At 45.6% G+C, this 25,700-nt stretch overlaps 1 protein-coding gene, 1 long non-coding RNA gene and 4 other non-coding genes across 9 annotated transcripts; 2 read left to right on the forward strand and 4 right to left on the reverse strand.

Annotated features, from left to right (window-relative positions):
• Positions 1-927: 927 nt before the first annotated feature.
• Positions 928-1,000, reverse strand: TRNAK-CUU (transfer RNA lysine (anticodon CUU)). The gene has a single exon. It is a non-coding gene; the product is annotated as a tRNA-Lys (tRNA).
• Positions 1,001-1,985: 985 nt separating this feature from the next.
• Positions 1,986-2,057, reverse strand: TRNAH-GUG (transfer RNA histidin (anticodon GUG)). Its single transcript has one exon. It is a non-coding gene; the product is annotated as a tRNA-His (tRNA).
• Positions 2,058-2,336: 279 nt separating this feature from the next.
• On the forward strand, positions 2,337-5,078 carry LOC135968007 (uncharacterized). Of its 2 annotated transcripts, none has more exons than XR_012415957.1 (2): positions 2,337-3,401; positions 4,756-5,078. It is a non-coding gene; the product is annotated as an uncharacterized lncRNA (long non-coding RNA). The 2 variants fall into 2 exon arrangements; XR_010582426.2 differs by lacking the exon at positions 2,337-3,401 and adding an exon at positions 4,011-4,102.
• On the reverse strand, positions 2,921-2,992 carry TRNAG-UCC (transfer RNA glycine (anticodon UCC)). The gene has a single exon. It is a non-coding gene; the product is annotated as a tRNA-Gly (tRNA).
• On the reverse strand, positions 4,300-4,371 carry TRNAE-CUC (transfer RNA glutamic acid (anticodon CUC)). Its single transcript has one exon. It is a non-coding gene; the product is annotated as a tRNA-Glu (tRNA).
• A 16,092-nt stretch (positions 5,079-21,170) lies between the features above and the next one.
• Positions 21,171-25,443, forward strand: HJV (hemojuvelin BMP co-receptor). 3 transcript variants are annotated; one of them, XM_005542084.4, is made up of 4 exons: positions 21,171-21,328; positions 22,583-22,786; positions 23,187-23,749; positions 24,224-25,443. In XM_005542084.4, the coding sequence occupies exons 2-4, from the start codon at positions 22,690-22,692 to the stop codon at positions 24,845-24,847; spliced, it is 1,284 nt and encodes a 427-aa protein (XP_005542141.1). In that variant the 5' UTR covers positions 21,171-21,328; positions 22,583-22,689; the 3' UTR covers positions 24,848-25,443. The 3 variants fall into 3 exon arrangements, with proteins under 3 accessions (XP_005542141.1, XP_005542142.1, XP_065388966.1); XM_005542085.4 differs by having other exon boundaries at positions 22,601-22,786; XM_065532894.1 differs by lacking the exon at positions 22,583-22,786.
• Positions 25,444-25,700: the final 257 nt, after the last annotated feature.

A 25,700-nucleotide genomic window follows, 5' to 3' on the forward strand; every position in this document is an offset into this window, starting at 1 on the left:
AGCACTCTGGAGTGGCAGCCTATACTCATCAAATAAGACTGCAACTGTAAACTCCCTACTCGCTGCCCTACCCGTTTGTCTTTGCTCCTCCTTTTCTTTGCTCTTCCGCTTCTCTCCTCCGCCTCCTCAACTTCTTATCTAGAGCCCTCTCCTCTCTTTCCTGACCTTCCTAAACTGGTTGTATTTTACAGACCTTTGCGGCTGATGAAGGCTTCAAAACCTAAAAAGCAAACAGATGCTCCCTAACACCTAGCTGAGAATATTTTAACTCACTACAAAGGCCTTTCAAAACCCCATTCAAAATTTCCCACCAACAAAAAGAGAACCAGTATTTCCCTCTGGAGCCGTCCTAAGGCTGTTCTCCGTGGAGCACTGTCGGAGTGGTTTAGGACTCTCCTCAGAGATGCTCAGCTTGTCTGCCTTTGCCCAGTTGAGAAACCCATCGTGGATTAGAAGTACGTGGTCACTACAGACACTAGAATCCCCAGATTCCTCTTTTCTCTTTTTTTTTTTTTTTTTTTTTTTTTTTTTGAGACAGAGCGCAATGGCCTGGTCTCGGCTTACCGCAACCTCCGCCTCCCAGGTTCAAGCAATTCTCCTGCCTCTGCCTCCCGAGTAGCTAGGATTACAGGCATGCACCACGACGCCCGGCTAATTTTGTATTTTTAGTAGAGACGGGGTTTCTCCATGTTGAGGCTGGTCTCGAACTCCTGACCTCAGGTGATCCGCCCGCCTTGGCTTCCCAAAGTACTGGGATTACAGGCGTGAGCCACCGCGCCTGGCCCAGATTCCTGTTTTCTTGATGAATTTGGGGTGAATGGAGACGATTTCTGGAGTCAGTTACCATATAAGGACAGTAGCCGCTGTGGCGATTTAGAACTTCATGTTTCTATGGTAGCAAACCGAGAGGGTTAAATAAAATCGCAGCGCCCAACGTGGGGCTCGAACCCACGACCCTGAGATTAAGAGTCTCATGCTCTACCGACTGAGCTAGCCGGGCAACCGTTAGCTCGTGCTTCCTATATGAAATCATTTTCCACTGATGTAGAGGTTGTATGATCTAATTGTATATTATTTCCTGTGAAAGAAGTTTCAGGATCTAGGACTGGTGGACACGGCAATAGCCTTTTCATGATAGCTTTTTGCCACGGAGGAATCCGAGGTTTAGAGAGCGATGGGGGCTGCAGACAGCCAGGAAGGCTCGCGGAAGACTCGGGAATCACGAATCCTGTCTGAAACCTTAGTGTTTCCGCAGATTCCTTCCACTGAGGGAACCTCCTCACCGACTTCAGAGGAGGGTGCGAAAGAGCCCGAGGAAACTCAGATGAGAGGTGCAAAGACCTCTCTGCAAAGCATTTTAGTTCTCCATCCTGGAAGAGGCACTGAGTTCCAGAGTCACCAGGGAAGGGTCCTCTCCTCTGCTCAGGTGAAGGCCGAAAGAACAGCCGTGGTCCCAGCTCCGTGGGCCTCCATACTGCTCTAAAGCTTCCCGCCTGGGCTGCCTAGCGCCTTGGTGGGCGAGCCGCAGTGTGAGCCAACTGGAACTATTGTTGTTTGAGACAGAGTTCCGCTCTGTTGCCCAGGCTGGAGTGCAGTGGCGAGATCATAGTTCATTGCAGCCTCTACTTCCCGGGCTCAAGCGATGCTCCCACCTCACCCTCCCTAAGTAGCTGGGACCAAAAGCGCCCGCCACCATCTTTAAAAAAATTTTTTTCTAAGCGTGCGTGGAGGCGTCTCAAGCTGGTCGCGAACTTCTGGGTTCCAGGGATTCTCCCGCCTCCGAGACTTCACAAAGCTGCTGGGATTACCTAATGGCGGGAGCCACCACGTCGGCCTGGAGCTGTTGTTATTCACCGAATTTGTGGGCTGCACTTCCGCGGGGATGCCTTAAGCAAAAGCAGAATTACAAGCATGTAACTCTTTTAAAAGAGTGGATTAAAAAAAAAAAGAAAAAGAAAGGCCACCAAAGCAAGTTAGGAGTAATGTGCCGTGACTCGGATTCGAACCGAGGTTGCTGCGGCCACAACGCAGAGTACTAACCACTATACGATCACGGCGAGCCACCAGCAAGGCGGCGCACTGTAGCTGGATTTAATGCCTCTTGAAAGAGGAATGGCTGTTTCGTGCTACTATTTGGCAGGTGCGTGAGGTCCACATCAATCAATTCCAAACTTTTCCATTCTGCAACCTCGAAGCTCCAACACCCGAATCAGTTCTTAGACGCTAAATCCCTTGATGATAGCTGTAGCACCACCCGCTCCGCCGGGCGGCGGCGGGCCCAGGTCCTGACGTCAGCTGCAACCAGGGACCACGTCGCCTCTCGCCTCTCCGCCTCCATTCCCCTCTTCCCCCTCCAAAGAATCAATCAAGCCCAGGGATGCGAGGGGCAGCCTCGAAGGATTTTACAAATTACATCTGCAGCCTGTACCATGGAATTGAGGTTTCTCTTCCCAGAATGGTGGAAGCGGAAGAAAAACGGAGCTAAGTGAGCTGGGGAGGGGATGAGAGCCCCGTCTTAATTATTTCTTGCTTCCATCACAGGCACAAGAAGCGCTGCGTACTCTCTCGCTGGCATTGTGGGAGCTTGTGCTGACTTCCTCATCTTCACTCATCAGTATATCAGAGCCACCTCTGCAGATTCAGAAAAACAAACCCAACCAGCCTCTATTTCAGACACTTCCCTAGACCCCTAGAAGGAGAGTTATTGTTAACTCAGGCGACGCTGGCGGCCGAACCCATCAGATGGGCTTGGCTCGCACGTGCAGTTATCAAAATACAGATGTTTGCTGTGGGAGGGACAGACCATACTGGTGCAGACGCAGGACACAAAAGTTGTCAAAAGCTCTTTTCCTCTGTTCCCTGCTTTGCTCGGTTTCCAGGCCTACTCAGTCTAAAAAGCTGAGAGGAAAAAGACCAAAATTGCGTTGGCCGGGAATCGAACCCGGGTCAACTGCTTGGAAGGCAGCTATGCTCACCACTATACCACCAACGCTTCTGAAACGAAACTCCTTCCTTTATTTATGAGAACTAAATAACCAGGTTTGGGTTTCCCGTTTATTTCTGGACTAAGAAATTTAGACTGCAGGAAAAACCTACAAGAGGAAAATTAAAAGGAAGCTCTCTAGAATTTCTCCCATTGAAAATTCTGTGGTAGTATCTTGTTTCACAGCTTTAAGAAAAGTCAATTCTAGTTTCCTGGGCATTTATTCCACACATGGGCAAAATTACATATGTACAAGACCATATACGACAACATTTTTTTTTTTTTTTCCAAACAGCAAAGAGCTAGAAATAACCTAAGTGTCTATAGTAGGAAGCTGGCTAAACTAATTACGGAAAATCCATACAACGGAATGCTATATGCCAGAAGAAAGAATAAGGAAGTTCTTCATGTCTAATCTGTAAGTACTTCTAAAATATACTGTTAAATGGAAAAGGCAAAGTGCAGAAAGTATGTATCGATTACTTCCATTTGTACAAGGGGGAGAGAATGTTTAAATATATATACGTATGTATATATGCATGTACTTGCATTTGCATAAAACATCTCTAACATTATAATTAAGAAACTTAACAGCGGTTACATCATTAGAGAGAAAATAAATGGTAGAGGTTAAAGTCAGGTTTATCAGTTCTGTCCTTTTGCATATTTGAATCCTAAACCATGTAAATATATGACCTTTTCGAAAATTCAGTAATTAAATGGAAAGAAAATACGTTACTGAAGGATATTTATTTCCACTGCAAAGTGTTAGAAATATATTGTTAACCTTAAAAATAGCTGGTGTTGGCCGAGTATGGTAGCTCATGCCTATAATCCCGTCACTTTGGAAGGCAGAAGAGGGTGGATCACCTGAGGTCAGGAGTTCGAGACCGGCCTGACCAATATGGTGAACCCCGTCTCTACTACAAATACAAAATTAGCCGGGCGTGGTAGCGCAGGCCTGTAATCCCACCTACTTGGGAGGCTAAGGTTGGAGAATCGCTTGAATCCGGGAGGCGGAGCTTGCAGTGAACCGAGATCGCGCCACTGCACTCTAGCCTGGGACAAAGACAGCGAAACTCCGTCTCAACAACAACAAAAACAGCTGGAGATAAAATAGTACGTATAGCATACATCCACGTTGTTTCAAAATCTAGATATTAAGAGTGGTCTTTAGGTGATAGAATTGTGAGCGATTTATTTGTATTTTTTTACATTTTCTGTATTTCAGATTTTAGTGGGATGGGGGAGATTGACTAGCAGATAACGTTTATTTAAAAGATCCTGAGGGAAAAGCAGAAAAAGTAAGTCGTTTCTTCCCTGACCGGGAATCGAACCCGGGCCGCGGCGGTGAGAGCGCCGAATCCTAACCACTAGACCACCAGGGAAGCTGTTAAGGAGTTTCTATTACAAATATATGATTCTACTAAGTGCTGTGGTTCATGCCTGTAACTCCTGAAACACTGAGGTCAAAGTGGCCAGATTGCTTCAGTTCACGAGTTCGAGACCAGCCTGGGCAAAGTGGCAAACCCGGGCTCCATCGCATCGAAAGCACAAAAAAAGTAGCCGGGCTTGGTGGCGCTTGCCTGTAGTCCCATCCACCCGGGAGGCCCGATCGCTCTAGGCAGAGGTTGCAGTGAGCCGTGATCGCGCCACTACACTGCAGCTTGATGACAGGGCTAGATCCTTCCTTAAAAAAAAAAAAAATTATATGATTCTAACTAAACGTTTATTTCCACTTATTCTTTTACATATTATTTTTCACTGCCTAGATTCTGAGATACTTCCATACTGGGCCTTTCCTATGTTGGGGCTTCTTCCCGGTACTTCTTTCCTGGAGTAGAAAACACTGTGAAAGAATTCTCCAGCCCGGCTCTCAGAGCCTAGGGAGCATCGCGTACACGTGATTACAGTCTCCAAGACCAGAGAAGAACGTCCGGAGAGAAGAGGGTGAGACAGAGAGGAAGCTCACCTCCTTGTAGTTGCAGTGATTTCCTGAATTGTGACCATTAGAAAAGTAGAGACCCAGCTACGTCTTTGCCAAAAACAACCAGGAACTTTTACTTAAGGAATATAAAGGACGTCATGAGAGTAACACTAGGAGATCCTGGGCCCACTGTACCTTTTTTTCATGTCGTGTGAATTGTAGGCCAAACTGTTAAAACAAATATTACTGACAAGTGAAAATCACTCGGCCAACAGGTACTTGGTGCTCAGCAGGATCTGAGCTCAACTCACTAGTGGGAGACTAAGAGAAGCTCAGGGTCTTGAACCTTTAAAACTCACGAGGTCACGGGCGCGGTGGCTCACGCCTGTAATCCCAGCACTTTGGGAGGCCGAGGCGAGCAGATCACCAGGTCAAGAGATCAAGATCATTCTGGCCAACATGGTGAAACCCCGTCTCTACTAAAAATACAAAAAATAGCCAGGCGTGGTGGCGAGTGCCTGTAGTCCCAGCTACTCGGGAGGCTGAGGCAGGAGAATCACTTGAACCCGGGAGGCGGAGGTTGCAGTGAACAGAGATTGCACCATTGCACTCCAGCCTGGGCAACAAGAGAGAAACTTCGTCTCAAAAAAAAAAAAAAACAAAAAAAAACAAAAAAAAAACCATGAGGAAGCCAGGCGCGGTGCCTCAGACACCTGTAATCCCAGAACTTTGGGAGGCTGAGGCAGGCAGATCACCTGAGGTCCGAAGTTCGAGACCAGCCGGGCGTGGTGGCTCACGCCTGTAATCCCAGCACTTTGGGAGGCCGAGGTGGGCGGATCACAAGGTCAGAAGATCCAGACCATGGTGAAACCCCGTCTCTACTAAAAATAGAAAAAATTGCCGGGCGCGGTGGCTCAAGCCTGTAATCCCAGCACTTTGGGAGGCCGAGGCGGGTGGATCACGAGGTCAGGAGATCGAGACTATCCTGGCTAACATGGTGAAACCCCGTCTCTACTAAAAATACAAAAAACTAGCCGGGCGTGGTGGCGGGCGCCTGTAGTCTCAGCTACTTGGGAGGGTGAGGTGGGAGAATGGCGTGAACCCGGGAGGCGGAGCTTGCAGTGAGCCGAGATCACGCCACTGCACTCCAGCCTGGGAGACACAGCGAGACTCCGTCTCAAAAAAAAAAAAAAAGAAAAAATTAGCCGGGCGCAGGGGCGGGGGCCTGTAGTCCCAGCTACTCGGGAGGCTGAGGCAGGAGAATGGCGTGAACCCGGGAGGAGGTGGAGCTTGCAGTGAGCCGAGATTGCGCCACTGCACTCCAGCCTGGGCGACAGAGCGAGACTCCGTCTCAAAAAAAAAAAAAAAAAAAAAAAAGAAGTTCGAGACCAACCTGGCCAACAAGGTGAAATCCTGTCTCCACTAAAAATACAAAATTAGCCAGGCATGGTGTCGCCCGCCTGTAATCCCAGCTACTCCGGAGGCTAAGGCAGGAGCATCGCTTTAACCCGGGAGGCAGAGGTTGCAGTGAGCTGAGATGGCGCCATTGCACCCAGCCTGGGCGACAAGAGCAACACAAAATAAAAATTGCGAGGAAGGAAAAGAGGGAGTGAAGAGAAAGAAAACTGGGGTGCATGCGTTAATGTGTTGCAAATTAACTTCATGAGCGAGAAAAGAAAGCAAATGCGGGCTGGATACGGTGGCTCAAGCTTGTAATCCCAGCACTTTGGGAGGCTGAGGCGGGTGGATTGCTTTGAGCTCAGGAGTTTGAAATCAGTCTGGGAAACAGGGTGAAATCCTGTCTGTACCAAAAATACAACAACAACAACAACAATAATAATAATAATAATAAAGAAAAAAATCTTAGTGAATTGTGTTCACTATATTGTACTTACAGTTTTTCTGTAAGCTTGAAGTTTTAAAAAAATAAAAGGTTGAGGAAAAATGAAACAATTAAAAGCCTCCCCTTCAGGTCTTTTTTGGTCAGATGACCCCAAGTGATGAATTCTGTGCCCATGAGTTCAAGCAGAAATTTTTAAAAGCAACCCCACTCCTCAAACACACTCTTACATCAGAAAATACTTTTGATAATGAATTTAAAAATTGAAAGATTGAATCATCACTGACGTGTGTATATCAGCAGGGCCTGACAGAAAAAAAAAAATGGATGGTGAGATATGGAGTTTGGGGGGATTCTGGTAGTTGTTGTTTTGAGACATGGTCCCACTTTGTTGCCCAGACTGTAGTGCAGTGGTGAGCTCCTACCTCAGCCTCCTGAGTAGCTGGGACTACAGGTTCCAGCCACCACACCCAGCTAATTTTGTGTGTGTGGTAGCAGAGATACTAGGCCTCACCGTATTGCCCAGGCTGGTCTCAAACTCCTGGGCTTACACGATCCTCCCACCTCCGCCTCCCAAAGTGCTGGGATTACAGGTATAAACCACCAAGCCTGGTCTTGTTTTGCTTTTGAAATATCAATGTTAAAACGTTAAGAAACATTGTTTAAATCTTCCACTCATCCAGTCTCCATAAGAAACATTGTTTAAATCTTCCACTCATCCAGTCTCCACCTTTCTATAGGTTTAAATGCCATAAATTAGGAAGACAAGTAACTAAATGCTAGACATTTATTTTCACAAAGACAACAAGAATACTGTTGTGTCACCAAGGAGCCTAACAGAGCCCACTTCCTTTTACCCTAGCAGTTTTCACTGGACAAAGGCTGAAAAACAAAAAGCATCTAACCTTCAAAACAACATCTTGGGATCTCACCCAGGGTGGGGACAAGGTAGCAGAATTTATTTTTCTATGTTGCAGAGGAAGTCAGCCTCTTGTTTTGGTCAACAGTACTTTTTCATCAATTATTCTGCCACCTGCTGGTAATTTTTTGTTAAGAAAGGAGGGAGGAAGAAAACTATGAGCTATGGGAGCTAGCCACTTGTCTCAACATGAAAGCACCAGAAAGAATCTCGTCAAAGCACCAAGACAGGATTAAGCCTCCTCCTCTTGCCAGCAATAATGGTGGATGAGGAAGGAGTGTGATTCATTCACTTCACTCTGAGTTCTATTTTCCTTTTTTTTTTTTTTTTTTTTTTTAAGACAGTCTTGCTCTGTCGCCCAGGCTGAAGTGCAGTGGCGTGATCTCAGCTCACTGCAACCTCCACCCCTGGGTTAAAGCGATTCTCCTGCCTCAGCCTCCCAAGTAGCTGGGACTACAGATGCCCATCACCACGCCCAGCTAATTTTTGTATTTTTAGTAGAGACGGGGTTCCACCATATTGGCCAGGCTGGTCTCAAACTCCTGACCTCAGGTGATCTGCCAGCCTCAGCCTCCCAAAGTGCTGGGATTACAGGCATGAGCCACTGCCCCTGGCCTGTTTTCCTTTTTAAAAACATTTACAGATCATGTGCCAGACTAGGTATTGAAAATATAAAAATACACCTAGGCTGGGCGTGGTGATGGGCATATGAACAAGTGAATAAAAGAGAATGGATCAGGGAGGATTGAGTAGATGTGATCTTCCCTAGTCCTCCTCCCTGGACATTATATATAAAACAACCCGGCCGGGCGCGGTGGCTCAAGCCTGTAATCCCAGCACTTTGGGAGGCCGAGACGGGCGGATCACAAGGTCAGGAGATCGAGACCATCCTGGCTAACACGGCGAAACCCTGTCTCTACTAAAAACACAAAAAATTAGCCGGGCGAGGTGGCGGCGCCTGTGGTCCCAGCTACTCGGGAGGCTGAGGCCGGAGAATGGCAGGAACCCGGGAGGCGGAGCTTGCAGTGAGCTGAGATCTGGCCACTGCACTCCAGCCTGGGCGACAGAGCGAGACTCCGTCTCAAAAAAAAAAAAAAAAAAAAAAAAAAAAAACAACCCTAAGAAGACTGAAATGTGGAGAGAAGGAGGTAGACCAGTTAGGAGCCCCAGAAACAAAGGCAGGACACAATGCTGATTTCTGTGGACTTTCTTTTTGCCTCATATACCCCATACTTGGAGCTGAAGGAATCAGCAACCTGGAAATCTCAATAGGAGCAGCCTAAAAAATCCCTAACAAAAGTTTGTTATCTCTAGCCAAAGGATTAGGAATGAGGCAGTCTAGCAAAACAGAAAACTTTTAGACAATAATTGCTCTATTCCAGCCAAATGCAGAAACAAACTGTGGCTTGTCCTCTCCTATTCCGGCAAAGACTGAATGGGCTGCCTAGACTTCTACCACCAGCAAGTATATCAGGAGTCATCCCTTCCCTTTCCTGTTGGGGTGGTAGCAGAAGAAACTTAATAGAGAGTCAGGATTTTCACCCAAACTCAGTGAGTGGTAATGAGGCTACCCCCTAAGGAAAGAATAAGTGAGCTGAAAGAACAGTAGAAATTACTCAATCTGGACAAGGCACAATGGCTCATGCCTGTAATCCCACCACTTTGGGACACTGAAGCAGGCAGATCACTTGAGGCCAGGAGTTCAAGACCAGGCTAGCCAACATGGCAAAACCCCATCTCTACTAAAAATCCAAGAAAAATTAGCCGGGCATGGTGGCACACACGTATAATCCCAGCTACTTGGGAGGCTGAGGCTTGAACCTGGGAGGCAGAGGTTGTAGTAAGCAAAGATCGTGCCAGTGCACCCCAGCCTGGGCAACACAGTAAGACCCTGTTTCAAAAACAAAACAAAACAAAACTCAATCTGAAAAACAAACAAAATATACTGGGGGAAAAAATGAGCCGAGAGCCTCAGGGACCTGTGAGATTATAACAAAAGCTTTAGGCTGGGCACAGTAGCTCATGCCTGTAATCCTAGCACTTTGGGAGGCCAAGGTGGGGGGATCACGAGGTCAAGAGATCAAGACAATCCTGGCCAACATGGTGAAACCCCATCTCTACTAAAAATACAAAAAATAGCTAGGCGTGGTGGCGCGTGCCTATAGTCCCAGCTTCTGGGGAGTCTGAGGCAGGAGAATCACTTGAACCTGGGAGGCGGATGTTGCAGTGAGCCAAGATCGTGCCACTGCACTCCAGCCTGGTGAAAGAGCGAGACTCAGTCTCCAAAAAAAAAAAAAAAAAAAAAAAGATTTAACATTTGCATCAGCAAATTCCTGGAAGGAGAAGAGGAAGAGAACATGACAAAAAAAGTACCAAAGGATTTGGTACAGGGATAAACTTACAAATTCAAGAAGCTGAATGAACTCCTAACAGGATAAATCCAAACTACTTCAGGCCAAGGCACATTGTAATAGTTTGGATGTTTGTCCCCTCCAAAACTTATGTTGATATTTGATCCCCAATATTGGAAGTGGGGCCAAACGGGAGGTATTTGGGTCATCAGGGTGGATCCCTCATGAATAGATTAATGCCCTCCCTCACGGACAAATGAGTTCTCACTTTTAGTTCTTGCAAGGACTGGTTGTTAAAAAGAGCATGTCATCTACCTCTTCTCTTTCCTCTTCTCTTGCCATTGATCTCTGCCCAAACCAACTTCTCTTCACCTTCCACTACGGTTGGGAGCAATCTGAGGCCCTCACCAAATATAGATGCCCAATCTTGAACTTTCCAGCCATCAGAATCACGACCCAAATAAACCATTTTTCTTTATAAATTACCCAGCCTCAGGTATTCCTTTATAGTAACACTAAATGAACTAAGACACACATCATAGTCAAACTGCTGAAAGCTAAAGACAAAGAAAAAATATTGAATGCAGTGAGGGGAAAGCAATTTGAATAAAAGCAGATTTCTTTCTCTTTTTCTTTTTAATTTTGTTGTTTTGTTGGGTTTTCTCCCATGTTCAACCAAGTTAGAAAGACAATTTCTCATCAGAAGTCATGGAGGCCAGAGGGAAGTGGCACAAAATTGTTCAAGTGTTGTGGGAAAAGACTGTCAATTCTGATTGCTATATCCAGTGAAAACATCCTTTAAAAATGAAGGGGGTGGCCGGGCGCGGTGGCTCAAGCCTGTAATCCCAGCACTTTGGGAGGCCGAGACGGGCGGATCACGAGGTCAGGAGATCGAGACCATCCTGGCTAACACGGTGAAACCCCGTCTCTACTAAAAAATACAAAAAACTAGCCGGACGAGGTGGCGGGCGCCTGTAGTCCCAGCTACTCGGGAGGCTGAGGCAGGAGAATGGCGTAAACCCAGGAGGCGGAGCTTGCAGTGAGCCGAGATCGCGCCACTGCACTCCAGCCTGGGTGACAGAGCCAGACTCCGTCTCAAAAAAAAAAAAAAAAAAAAAAAAAAAATGAAGGGGGTATGATTCAACAAAAAAAAGACAAATAACCCAATGAAAAAATAAATATGTGAAAAAATGCTCAATGTCAGCTGGGTGCAGTGGCTCACGCCTGTAATCCCAGCACTTTGGGAGGCCAAGATGGGCAGATCACATGAGGTCAGGAGTTCAAGACCAGCCTGGCCAACATGGTGAAACTATAATAAAAATACAGAAATTAGCTGGTGTAGTGGCACACACCTGTAGTCCCAGTTACTCAGGACGCTGAGGCAGGATAATTGCTTGAACGCGGGAGGCGGAAGTTGCAATGAGCCGAAATTGTGCTACTGCACTCCAGCCTGGGGGACAGAGTAAGACTCAGCCTCAAAAAAAAAAAAAAAGAAAAAAAAAAGAGTCATTAGAGAAATGCAAATAAAATCACAATAAGATACCGCTTCACCACCAGGATGGCTATAATTTTTTTAAATGGAAAACAACAAGTGTTAGGATAAGGAGACATTCAAATCCTCTTGTATTGCTGGTGGGAATGTAAAATGGCACACCTGCTGTGAAAAACAGTTTGGCTGTTCCTCAATAAGCTAAACATAGAACTAAATATAGAATATAGAACTAAATATAGAATATGACTCAGTAATTTCACTTAGGTATATACCCCAAAGAACTGAAAACAAGCACTTAAAAAAATACTTGTACATGCACGTTGATAGCAGCACTATTTATAACAGTCAAAAAGTGGAAACAATCCAAATTCCATTAATAGATGAATGGCTAAATAAACTGTGGTATATAAATACAATGGCATATTATTCAGACATAAGAAGGAAGGAAGGATTGATACATACTACAACTTGTATAAGCCTCAAAACATTATGCTCAAGAAGGCAGACACGCCGGGCATGGTGGCTCACACCTGTAATGCCAGCTCTTTGGGAAGCTGAAACAGGTGGATCACGAGGTCAGGAGATCAAGCCCATCCTGGCCAACATGGTGAAACCCCATCTCTACTAAAAATATGAAAAAAAAAAAAAAATAGCTGGGTGTACTGGCGCGTGCCTATAGTCCCAGCTACTCTAGAGGCTGAGGCAGGAGAATCGCTTGAACCCGGGAAGCAGAGGTTGCAGTGAGCCGAGATCGTGCCACTGCATTCCAGCCTGGCCACAGAGCAAGACTCCGTCTCAAAAAAAAAAAAAAAAAAAGCCAGACACAAAAGGTCAAAGTTCTTTTTTTTTTTTTTTTTTTGAGACGGAGTCTCGCTCTGTCGCCCAGGCTGGAGTGCAGTGGCGCGATCTCGGCTCACTGCAAGCTCCGCCTCCCGGGTTCACGCCATTCTCCTGCCTCAGCCTCCCGAGTAGCTGGGACTATAGGCGCCCACAACCGCGCCCGGCTAATGTTTTGTATTTTTAGTAGAGACGGGGTTTCACCGTGGTCTCGATCTCCTGACCTTGTGATCCGCCTGCCTCGGCCTCCCAGAGTGCTGGGATTACAGGCGTGAGCCACCGAAAAGGTCAAAGTTATACACAAAATATATAGTGTATAATTCCATTTATATGAAGGTCCAGAACAGGTATTAATAAATCTAGAGAGACAGAAAGCAGACTGGTGATGGCCAGAGGCTGAGGACTGACTGGCTAATGGGTACAGGATTTCCTTTCGGGTTGATGAAAATATTATGGAACTAGAGAGAGGTGATGGTTTGATGGTTGCACAACATTTTCTTTTCTTTCTGTCTTTTTTTTTTCTTTTTCTTTTTCTTTTTTTTTGAGACAGAGTCTGGCTCTTGTCACCCAGCCTGGAGTGCAGTGGCACGATCTCAGCTCACTGCAAACTCTGCCTCCTGCAACCTCTGCCTCCTGGGTTCAAGTGATTCTCCTGCCTCAGCCTCCCGAATAGCTGGAATTACAGGCACACGCCACCACACCCGGCTAATTTTTCATATTCTTAGTAGAGATGAGGTTTTGCTATGTTGGCCAGGCTTGTCTTGAACTCCTGATCTCAGGGGATCCGCCTGGCTCAGCCTCCCAACGTGCTGGGATTACAGCCATGAGCCACCGCGCCCAGCAGACAAAATTTTCAATGTACTAAGCGCCACTGAATTGTACACATTAAAATACTTAAAATCGTGAACTTTATGTTGTATATTACCACAATAAAAAAATAATGAAGGGGGCCAGGTGCGGTGGCTCATATCTGTAATCCTAGCACTTTGGGAGGCCGAGGCGGGCGGCTGGGAGGTGGAGGTTGCAGTGAGCTGAGATCATGCTACTGCACTCTAGCCTGGGCAACACTGAGTGAGTTAAACTCTGTCAAAACAAAACAAAACAAAACAAAAAAGAAGGGAAAATCCTAGCAGGATTTTCTACAGATACAGACAAGATTATTATTATTATTATTATTATTATCATTATTATTTCTTTTGAGATGAGGTTTCACTCTGTCACCCAGGTGGAGTGCAGTGGCGAGATCTCAGCTCACCACAGTCTCTACTGCCCAGGCTCAAGCGATCCTCCCCGCTCAGTCTCCAGAGTAGCTGGGACCACAGGCGCATGCCATCACACCCAGCTAATTTTTTTTGTATTTTTGGTAGAGACAAGATTTCACCATGTTGCCCAGGCTGGTCTTGAACTCCGGAGCTCAGGCGATCCACCCACCTCGGCCTCCCAAAGTGCTGGGATTACAGCATGAGCCACCACCTTGTTTTAAAAATCTGTAACTTTAAGACAAGAGACCGGGCGCGGTGGCTTATGCCTGTAATCCCAGCACTTTGGGAGGTGGAGGCAGGAGGATCACGAGGTCAGGAGATAGAGACCATCCTGGCGAACACTGTGAAACCCTGTCTCTATTAAAAATACAAAAAATTAGCTGGGCGTGGTGGCGGGCGCCTGTAGTCCCAGCTACTCGGGAGGCTGTGGCAGGAGAATGGCGTGAACCCAGGAGGCGGAGCTTGCAGTGAGCCGAGATCGCACCATTGCACTCCAGCCTGGGCAACACAGCAAGACTCTGTCTCAAAAAAAAAAAAAAAAGAATAGATTATTCTAAAAGTTTTATCAAAGGCAAAGAACGGGACATAGCTAAAACAATTTTCACAAATAATTAAATGAGGCCGGGCGGTGGCTCACACCTGTAATCCCAGCACTTTGGGAGGCTGAGGCAGGCAGATCAGTTGAGGTCAGGAGTTTGAGACCAGCCTGGCCAACATGGCGAAACCTCGTTTCTACTAAAAATACAAAAATTAGCCAGGCGTGGTGGTGTGTGCCTGTAATCCCAGCTTACTAGGCAGGCTGAGGCAGGAGAATCACCTGAGCCCCAGGCACGGAGGTTGCAGTGAGTTGAGATCATGCCACTGAACTCCAGCCTGGGCAACAGAGCGAGGCTGTCTCAAAAAAAAAAAAGAAAAGAAAAAGAAGAGAAAAAGAATTACATGAATTAAAGACTGTGTGGTATTGGCAGAGGGCTAAATATACAGATCAATGAAACAATATAGAAAACCCAGTAGTAGACCCACACAAATATACCCAGCTGATTTTTCTTCTTCTTCTTTTTTTTTTTTTTTTGAGACAGGGGCTCACTCTGTTGCCCATGCTGGAGTGCAACGGTGCAATCATAGTTCACTGCAGCCTCGAACTCCTGGGCTCAAGCAATCCTCCTGTCTCAGCATAGCAGGCTAATTTATTTATTATTTTCCTGAAACAGAGTTTTGCTCCTGTCGCCCAGGCTGGAGTGCAATGGCGCAATCTCAGCTCATGGTAACCTCTGCCTCCCAGGTTCAAGCAATTCTCCTGACTCAGCCTCCTGAGTAGCTGGGATTACACGTGCATGCCATCAGGCCCGGCTAATTTTTGTATTTTTAGTAGGGACTGGGTTGGGCCATGTTGGCCAGGCTGGTCTCGAACTTCTGACCTCAGGTGATCTGACCGTCTCAGCCTCCCAAAGTGTTGGGATTACAGGTGTGAGCCACTGAGCCCAGCAAATTTTTAAATATTTTATAGAGACAGGGGTCTCACTGTGTTGTCCAGTCTGGTCTCCCTGCCTCAAGTGATCCTCCTGCTTTGGCCTCACAAACTGCTAGGACTGTAAACATGAGCCACCATACCTGGCCTCCAACTGCTTTTTTTTTTTTTCTTTTTTTTTAAGGTACAAAAGCATTCAAAGGCAGAAAGAGCTTTTTCAACATGTATTGTTGAATAAACTGGACATCCATAGGGGAAAAAAACCGACAAAATAAAACACAAAACCTCAACCTAAGTTTCATACCTTAATATCTTATACCAAAACTAACTCCAAATGGATCACCAACTTAAATGCTAAATGTAAAATCTTTAGAAGAAAACATAGGAGAAAATCTGCATGATCTAGGGTATACAAAGACTTAACACCAAAAGCATAGTCTATAAAAGGAAAAACTGAAATTTTAGATTTCATTAAAATTAAGCTCTGCAAAAGACCCTGTTAAAAGGATGAAAAGACAAGCTACCAACTAAAAGAAAAATATCTGCAAACCACATACCCAACAAAGGACTGTTATCTAGAATGTATAAAGAACTCTCAAAAGTCAACAGTTAAAACAAAAAAATCCAATGAGAAAATGCTAAAACAAGCAAAAATTTATGAAGGGACATCTCATCAAAGACGATATACAGATGGCAAGTAAGCTCATAAAAATATTTTCTACATCATTAGCCATGTGGGAAATACAAATTAAAACCAAAATTAGATATCATTACACACCTATCAGAATGACTAAAAAATAGTTGACGACATCAGCCAAGTGCAGTGGCTCACACCTATGATCCCAACACTTTGGAAGGCTGAGGCGGCAGATCACTTGAGGTCAGGAGTTTGAGACCAGCCTGGCCAACATGGTGAAACCCCATCATTACTAAAAATACAAACAATAGCCTGGACTGGTCATGCATACCTGTGGTCCCAACTACTTGGGAGGCTGAGGTGGGAGGATCCCTTGAGCCCAGGAGGTGGAGGTTGCAGTGAGCTGAGATCACACCGCTGCACTCCAGCCTGGGTGACAGAGTAAGACTCTGTCTCAAAAAAAAAAAAAAAAACAACTTTGTTTGGTAAATTCCTTCAGGTTTTGGTGTGCTTGAAAATGTTTTACTTTTTTTTTTTTTTTTTTTGAGACGGAGTCTTGCTCTGTCACCCAGGCTGGAGTGCAGTGGCCGGATCTCAGCTCACTGCAAGCTCCTCCTCTCGGGTTCACGCCATCTCCTGCCTCAGCCTCCTGAGTAGCTGGGACTACAGGCATCCGCCACTTCGCCCGGCTAGTTTTTTGTATTTTTTAGTAGAGACGGGGTTTCACCGTGTTAGCCAGGATGGTCTCGATCTCCTGACCTCATGATCCGCCCGTCTCGGCCTCCCAAAGTGCTGGGATTACAGGCTTGAGCCACCGCGCCCGGCCGTTTTACTTATTTTTAATTCTGGAATAATATTTTAGCTGAGTATGGAAGTCTAGGTTGGCAATTATTATATGTTGGCTTATCAGAGCCACACCACATCTGTGTTCTCAACAAAATAGGCACAACACACCACTCTGCTACCACAAAAATGACCAAATAATCCCCTCTTCAGACTAACATGAGTAACTAATGCTTTTTTTCTCTTTACCAATTTGGGTTATAATCCTCTTGCTTCCTATATAAGAATCATTTAGACACACAATCACTGAAATGCCTCCACTTCTTAATATTCAATCCCAAATTAGTCCTCACTCAGAGTTTTAGAGACCAGCAAAAACCAAACAAACAAAAAATAAAATCAGCCCTCAATATTCTAAACTCTAGTTCAGAAATATCCAACAGAAGCTGAAACTCTATAAGAGGTTCCTTTTAACCTCCCCTTAGGGAAACAGTCCCATAATTCCTTTGGGGCATTCTCTCCCTTGCTACAGCAAGCCAGTAGATTTAACTTTTTTGACTACAGATTTGTTTCCAGTGGTGTTTAGTTAATGAGCTCTGACAAAGATAATGGTCAAATTTCTCCAATATCAATTAACTATGTGAAGAATATATATATATATATTTGTGTGTGTATATGTAATATACACATATTTATATAAGAACATATTGGCCGGGCGCAGTGGCTCATGCTGTAATCCCAGCACTTTGGGAGGCCGAGCTGGGTGGATCACTTGAGCCCGCGAGTTCGAGACCCGTCTGGGCCAACATGGCAAAACCCCATCTCTGCTAAAAATACAAAATTAGCTGAGCATGGTGGCGCATGCCTGTAATCCCAGCTACCCAGGTGGCTGAGGCATAAGAATCACTTGAACCCAGGTGGCAGAGGTTGCAGTGAGCCGAGATCGTACCACTGCACTCCAGCCTGGGTGACAGAGGGAGACCCTGTCTCAAAAGAAAAACAAAAAGAAAAAGAAAAGAATGAACAAACCCAGGTCATTTGTCCTGTAGAGTATTCGCAAAGTCTGAATTTGCACCTTTGAGGTACCATTTAATGTCTCCTGTATTTCCTGTAAATTAGTAGTTAGCTCTAATCAGATTCAGACTGAAGTTTGCTTGTTTGTTTTTGGTATGGCTACTTCATGCAAGGTGGAGTTATATACTCTATGATCAGGAAAACATGTTTATCTCTGTTTTTATGATGAATAACAGCCATTTTTTTTTTGTTTATATAGAGATGGGCTCTTACTATGTTGTCCAGACTGGTTTTGAACTCCTGGGCTTAAGCAATCCTCCCACCTCAGCCTCCCAAAATGCTGGGATTACACGTATGAACCACTGTGTCCTGCCACAGTCATTGTTGACCATTGCCTAGATATATTAATTCATTTGGAGTTACAAGATGCTGATATTCTAATTATATTATCCCTTCTTAATTTATTTACTGGAATGCTTCTATAAAGAGAAATATCCCCCTCATCTTAAGATACAGTTCCCATAAGAAAACCAGGATAAACACTTGATTCTTTCCAATTACCAGCAGTTTTTAAAATAATGAGTTGATCTGCCAGCATTCTCCAACAATGACCAATGATTTTTAAGTATCATTGTGTTTTTAAGTATCATTGTGAATTCATGGATTTAAGCATATTTTATGAATTTCAATCCATTGCAGATAGTATCCATTTTGATACTTAAATTGTCCCATCTTTGGCCAGTGGGAACTACTCTAGTTGGCTCCTAAGTTCTTTTGTTACAATCCTAACACTCTTTGAAAGCTTCCTTGCCTATCTTGGACAATACCTGCCCCAAACCTGAAATCAGCCACTTACCCAAGGAGTTGTTGGTTGGTTCCTTTTAACAGGAAATGGTATTTACATAGCACACTTTGAATACTAGAGGTGTTTATTTTTACTGGATCATTGTTTCCAGGCCTTTTCAGGATAAAGCTAGGAAAATTTTAAGGATAAAATGCACCATGAGCTCAGAGTTATATTTGCAATTTAAATTCAGAATTACAGAGTTTTCTCTTAACTTCATCAATCATAAATATGTATCTCTTTATTCCACACCAAAAATTCTGGTTCTCAGAGACACCAACATTATTAATCATTTGTTTTATCTCATGATATACCTAAAATAATCTCAGAATAACAATACCAACACTATCACCATAATATGACTATTTAAAAATATTTTTGCATTTCTTTTTCAGCATAATAGTATATTTCACTTGGGCTGTCATAGTCAAAGTTACTATGTTTTAAAGTCACTTGAATAGTTTGGTTAGAAGCATCCTGAGAAGAGTGCTATGTGGGCCTCTAGATTCTGTATTAAAATAGAGCCAACTGGTAAAGATGGCTTAGTGACTATGATGGTTAATACTGAGCGTCAATTTGATTGGATTGAAGGATACAAAGTATTGATCCTGGGTGTGTCTGTGAGCGTGTTGCCAAAAGAAATTAACATTTGAGTCAGTAGGCTAGGAAAGGCAGATCTACCCTTAATCTGGGTGAGCACAGTCTAATCTACTGCCAGCCCAGCTAGAATAAAAAGCAGGCAGAAAAATATGAGAGACTGGCCTAGCCTTCCAGCCTACATCTTTCTCCCATGCTGGATGCTTCCTGCCCTTGAACATCAGACTCCAAGTTCTTCAATTTTGAGACTGAGACTGGCTCTCCTTGCTCCTCAAGCTTGCAGACAGCCCACTGTGGGACCCTGTGATCGTGTAAGTTAATACTTAATAAATTCCCCTTTATATATGTCTACCTATATAGATATCTATGTCTATATAGATATTAACAAATCTAGAGAGACAGAAAGGAGACTGGTGATGACCAGTCTAGATGGCTAGATTGATACGGATATAGATATAGATCTCTATATAGATATAGATATATATCCTATTAGTGCTGTCCCTCTAGAGAACCCTAATACAGTGACCCTATTTGGAATTGGTCCTTGTGTTAATTTCACTTGGCAAGTACTAAAAGATGATGATCTCAGATACGCCTATGGCTGCAAAAACATGACATGGCTAAATCCCTTGGTTGCAATATCTCTTTTTTTTATTTTTTATTTTTATTTGTTGAGATGGAGTCTCGCTTGTTGCCCAGGCTGGAGTGCAGTGGCACGATCTCGGCTCACTGCAAGCTCCACCTCCCGGGTTCATGCCATTCTCCTGCCTCAGCCTCCAGAGTAGCTGGGACTACAGGCATCTGCCACCACGCCCAGCTAATTTTTTGTATTTTTGGTAGAGACGGGGCTTCACCGTGTTAGCCAGGATGGTCTCGATCTCCTGACCTCGTGATCCGCTCGCCTCGGCCTCCCAAAGCGCTGGGATTACAGGCATGAGCCACTGCGCCCAGCCTATCTCTTTTCTTTTTTAAGGGGGATGGGGGGCGGGTCTCACTCTGTTGCCCAGGCTGGAATGCAATGGTGCTATCACAGCTCACTTCAGCCTCAAACTCCTGGGCTCAAGTGACCCTCCTGCCTCAGCTCCCAAAGTGCTGAGATTTTGCAATATTTTTAGTCACAAGATTATGTTATTCCACAAAAGTATCTGTCTGAGGCTAGGCATGGTGGTTCATACTTGTAATCCCAGCACTCTGAGAGGCTGAGATGGAAGGACTGATTGAGGCCAGAAGTTCAAGACCAGCCTGGTCAACATAGTAAGACCTCATCGAAAGAAAGAGAAAAGAAAAGAAAAGAGGGAGGGAAGGAGGGAGGAAGGCAGGGAGGGAGGGAGAGAGGGAGGGGAGGGAGGGAGGGAAGGAAAGAAGGAAGGAAGGAAGGAAGGAAGGAAGGAAGGAAGGAAGGAAGGAAGGAAAAATGTATCTCTTTGAATCTTTTTCTATTTCTCCAAGTCTTTCTTTCTTTCGAAAAATTCTATTCCCATTCTTTCTTCACCTCTTTGCCTTTGTTAACCTTCTCTCTAAGCAACTCAGGAGCCTTTATTTTTTGTGTATTGAGGGAGAGGAAGAGGAATTGCTGTACAAACCAAAGTAATGAAAATGGAGTAGGTAGGAGGATAGACAGCTGCAAGGATCTGAGCTGGATAGACTGAACAAACCCTCATCCTAAGCAACTCATAGCTCAGATTTCTTCTCTGGACAGCTGGCTTTTTTCGTTCTTCTGAAATACTCTGCAAAGATAGGGGAGGGGCTGTGAACTACTTCTGCTATGGATCTTATTTAAAGTCAGCTACCTCCTAGACACTATCTGTAGTACCTAAATGTAATATTCAGCATAGCAGGGATGAAGATGGTAAATGAAAGGTATCCAACTGCCCACTATAATTTTTAAAGGCCAGGAGTTCGTCGTTACTAAAAATGCTGGAGGGCTGCCTGGAGTAGGCAGTGACCAGAGTCACACAAGCTGGAACTGGATATTCGACTTGTCTGTCATATTTCTCTCCTCCCTCCCTGACTTGGCACCCAATACTCCATATTCTTTCTAATCCTCCAACCCTCCCCACTCCCCCAACTCCCACACCCTACCCCCACCAACGTTCCTGGAATTTTGGACTCAGCTATTTTTAAAACCGTCAACTCAGTAGCCACCTCCCTCCCTGCTCAGCTGTCCAGTACTCTGGCCAGCCATATACTTCCCCCTTCCCCCTACACCAAACCTTCTCTGGCTCCCTGACCTCAGTGAGACAGCAGCCGGCCTGGGGACCTGGGGGAGACATGGAGAAAGAGACGGAGGACCCCCTGGCTGGAGCTGACCCACAGAGTAGGGAATCATGGCTGGAGAATTGGATAGCAGAGTAATGTTTGACCTCTGGAAACAGTAAGTCAAAATGAAATTGCAATTCCTTTAATAAGCTTTTATATTGAAGTTAGACTTTTATAAAATTACAAACACCTACTTGGATGTCTCTCGTCCAAATGCTGTGATCTCTCCCTACCAAGGTGCCCCAATCTCCATTTCTCTTTCTGTCTTCTTTCTGGCCTCTGGCCTCTAGTTATTTGAAGTTTAATTCTCCGTCTCTCCTCTGGCAGTCTTAGCCCTCTCTTTACCTTATTACCTCAAGACTTCTGATGAAGTTTTAGAAGGAATTCCCTACGTCCGCTATTCCGTAGTTTTCTTACCAAGGCCAAATATGACCTCTCAGACCTCAGACACCCTTCTATCCTGCCCCCACTTAGCAATGCTCTTCACATTGAGATTCCAAGGGTGGGGGCTGCTCCTTTAAATTATTTCTCCCCACAACTCTAGTCCCTCCATTCTATTCTCCCTCTCACAGGACTCTTCTCCCAATCATATCCTTACCCATAAGACAGGGGAGTTAGGCAGGAGGAATTTAGCCCCTCCCCAACTCCTGTCCTCATTAAAAAAACTGAGAACTTCAGAATTTGAAAGGGAGAGATTAATGGAAAGTGGTTCTTCAGTGAAATTTGGGAAAATACAAGAACTGTTGACTTAGAAAAAACAAATATTGATTTGCATGTTTGGTTTGCATCCCATTATTCCATGAGAGGGGGAGATTAAAATTGCAGCTCGCTAGAGCTGATGAAAAGAGATCAGTTCCCTTTTCGTTTGAATACTGATGTTCTAGAGGGGATGGGTATGCCACCCTTACTCCTTCTTGTGTTCTTCTGACACAAAGGAGGCAAAGAAATGTATGACTCCTAGAAGGCATCTCCTCCTAATGGAGAGGGACAAGTAAGAAGTATGTTTCTGAAATATTTTCAGGTCCTAATTTTATTAGGGTACCCACTAGGATTACTGGTATCTGATCTATCCCCATGATTCCTCCATCTTTGACATATCTGCTGTTTGGTAGCTCAGGATGGAGCAATATAGTGGACTCTGGCCCCTTGAGTTCATTCAACCTTCCCTCCACCCCCACCTAGGGGTATTGCACAAGGGCCCTAAAAGTGGCCACAGGCACAGGGCAAAGAGACTTCACTGCCACACTTACAGTTTGAGGAGCCCCAATCTCCCCAAATTCCAATCTGCTCATCCTTTTCTTGATCTCCCCAGATTCGCTTCACATTATCCTGACCAATCTTCAACTCTTCTCTCTCTCTCCATGTCCAGCCAAATTTCTTTTTTCAGTCACTTACAGGGCTTCCGGTCAAAATTCACTAGGTAGGAGGGTCATCAGCTGGGAAGAACCGGCGCCTGGGGAACCTGGCTGGATAGGTATGGGGGAGCAAGGCCAGTCCCCTAGTCCCAGGTCCTCCCATGGCAGTCCCCCAACTCTAAGCACTCTCACTCTCCTGCTGCTCCTCTGTGGACATGGTAAGGAAGGGCCAGGGAAGGGTTTGGGGAAATCTAGAGGGTAGGCTGCTATGTAAGGGTGGGCACGTGAGCCTGAATGAGTGAGGAGAGATGTGCGCTGAGAGTCCCGGTCACTCGCCCTGCTCTCAAACAGGAATATTTTATTGCCCGTTCAGTTTGGGGAAGGCCACTGGGGAAGCCCTTGGTCGACAGGCAGAAGAGATGTGGTGGGCTTACACATTTTTAGTAAGACAGCCGAGAGAACTAGGGACAAGGGGGTTGGGGGCTGGGGAAGGCCCTTAGTTAGGTTTTAGGAAGACTGGAATCCCCTGATGAGATTTGGAAGAGTTATGAGCAAACTACACTCCGATAGAGCAGGGGTCTGAGGACCGTCTCACAATCCTCTCCCTTCTGTCTTTAGCTCATTCTCAATGCAAGATCCTCCGCTGCAATGCTGAGTATGTATCGTCCACTCTGAGCCTTAGAGGTGGCGGTTCATCAGGAGCACTTCGAGGAGGAGGAGGAGGAGGAGGCCGGGGTGGAGGGGTGGGCTCTGGCGGCCTCTGTCGAGCCCTCCGCTCCTATGCGCTCTGCACTCGGCGCACCGCCCGCACCTGCCGTGGGGACCTCGCCTTCCATTCGGCGGTACATGGCATCGAAGACCTGATGATCCAGCACAACTGCTCGCGCCAGGGCCCTACAGCCCCTCCCCCGCCCCGGGGCCCCGCCCTTCCAGGCGCAGGCTCCGGCCTCCCTGCCCCGGACCCTTGTGACTATGAAGGCCGGTTTTCCCGGCTGCATGGTCGTCCCCCGGGGTTCTTGCATTGCGCTTCCTTCGGGGACCCCCATGTGCGCAGCTTCCACCACCATTTTCACACATGCCGTGTCCAAGGAGCTTGGCCTCTACTGGATAACGACTTCCTCTTTGTCCAAGCCACCAGCTCCCCCATGGCGTTGGGGGCCAACGCTACCGCTACCCGGAAGGTCAGGCACTCAATCTTCCTTCCGATCTACCTCATCAGATTCTTCCACGGGCACCATTCCCCCCCATCGCCACTAGTCAACAGCAGTGCTCCCTAATTCCCTTTTCTTCCTCAACCTCTCCCTCATCTTGAATCACTCCCTTCTACCAAACAGTTGGAGCTGTAAATCACTTCCCCTTGATGGGAATTTCACTCAAATGCAGAAAACACTGAAGAGACATTGAAGAGAGCAGACCTGAGGAGTTTCAGAAGGGAAACTTTTCCCTCTCCTAGGAAGTTGCCAAGGTTAAGTAGAGAGAGGGGTTAAGTAGGGATGAGGTAATACTGGAAGGTAAATAGGAGAAGCAATCAAGGATTGAGGGCCATAATAGTCCTGCATCTCTACTTGAATCAGATCCCTAACTATGTATGAGGTCTGACTGGGGGGAAGATGCACTGAACCCAAAATGAACTGTTTTCCCTCTTGCCCTCACAGCTCACCATCATATTTAAGAACATGCAGGAATGCATTGATCAGAAGGTCTATCAGGCTGAGGTGGATAATCTTCCTGCAGCCTTTGAAGATGGTTCTGTCAATGGAGGTGACCGACCTGGGGGATCCAGTTTGTCGATTCAAACTGCTAACCCTGGGAACCACGTGGAGATCCAAGCTGCCTACATTGGCACAACTATAATCATTCGGCAGACAGCTGGGCAGCTCTCCTTCTCCATCAAGGTAGCAGAGGATGTGGCCATGGCCTTCTCAGCTGAACAGGACCTGCAGCTCTGTGTTGGGGGGTGCCCTCCAAGTCAGCGACTCTCTCGATCAGAGCGCAGTCGTCGGGGAGCTATAACCATTGATACTGCCAGACGGCTGTGTAAGGAAGGGCTTCCAGTGGAAGATGCTTACTTCCATTCCTGTGTCTTTGATGTTTTAATTTCTGGTGATCCCAACTTTACTGTGGCAGCTCAGGCAGCACTGGAGGATGCCCGAGCCTTCCTGCCAGACTTAGATAAGCTGCATCTCTTCCCTTCAGATGCTGGGGTTTCTCTTTCCTCAGCAACCTTCCTAGCCCCACTCCTTTCTGGGCTCTTTGTTCTGTGGCTTTGCATTCAGTAAGGAAGCCATCAGTCCTATTACTAGTTTGGAAATGATTTGGGGATAGAGATTGGCATAGAAGAATGTAAACAATCATTAAAGGAAGCAGGGCCCAGAAGACACATGAAACAATGACATCATCCAGAGTCAGATGAGGCTGCAGTCCAGGGTTGAAATGATCACAGAATAAGGATTCTGGGCAAGGTTTCTGCATTCCAGACCTCTTCGCCAAATTTTCCAGCCCCATTTACAGTAAACAAATTGTTCTTTCCATTTACCGCAGATTTCACCCTATAAGCTTAGAGGTCATGAAGGTTTTAACAATCAGTAAAGACTTAAGGGTTGAGATTTTTAAGAGGCAAGAGCTGAAAGCAGAAGACATGATCATTAGCCACAAGAAACTCAAAGGAAGAAGAAATAATTAGGGAAAGAAGTCTATTTGATGAATATGTGTGTGTAAGGTATGTTCTGCTTTCTTGGTTCAAAAATGAAGCGGGCGTTGTCTAGCTCTTAGGTGAAGGGAGTCTCTGCTTTGGAAGAACGGCACAGGTAGGACAGAAGTATCATCCCTACCCCTAACTGATCTGTTATTAAAGCTACAAATTCTTCACACCGTCCTCTGTTGCCTATGTTGAATCTCTTTACAGATGCTTGAAATGGAGTAAATGCAATGTGTTCACTCCACTGAAAGAGGGCTGGGAAGTATCAGATACTGTTTCCATCTCAGGGAGTTTACAGGCTATTGGAGAGACAAAACCATTCACATGAAAGAGTGATGAGTGTGTAATTATTCACTAAATCCTACAGTACGGTGTGTTCAGACGGGAAGATGGTAGATTTGAACTAAAGTAATAAGAATAATAAAAGGTAACAG

The sequence above is a fragment of the Macaca fascicularis genome, chromosome 1 (assembly GCF_037993035.2).
Source record: "Macaca fascicularis isolate 582-1 chromosome 1, T2T-MFA8v1.1".
NCBI classification, from domain to species: Eukaryota; Metazoa; Chordata; class Mammalia; order Primates; family Cercopithecidae; genus Macaca; species Macaca fascicularis.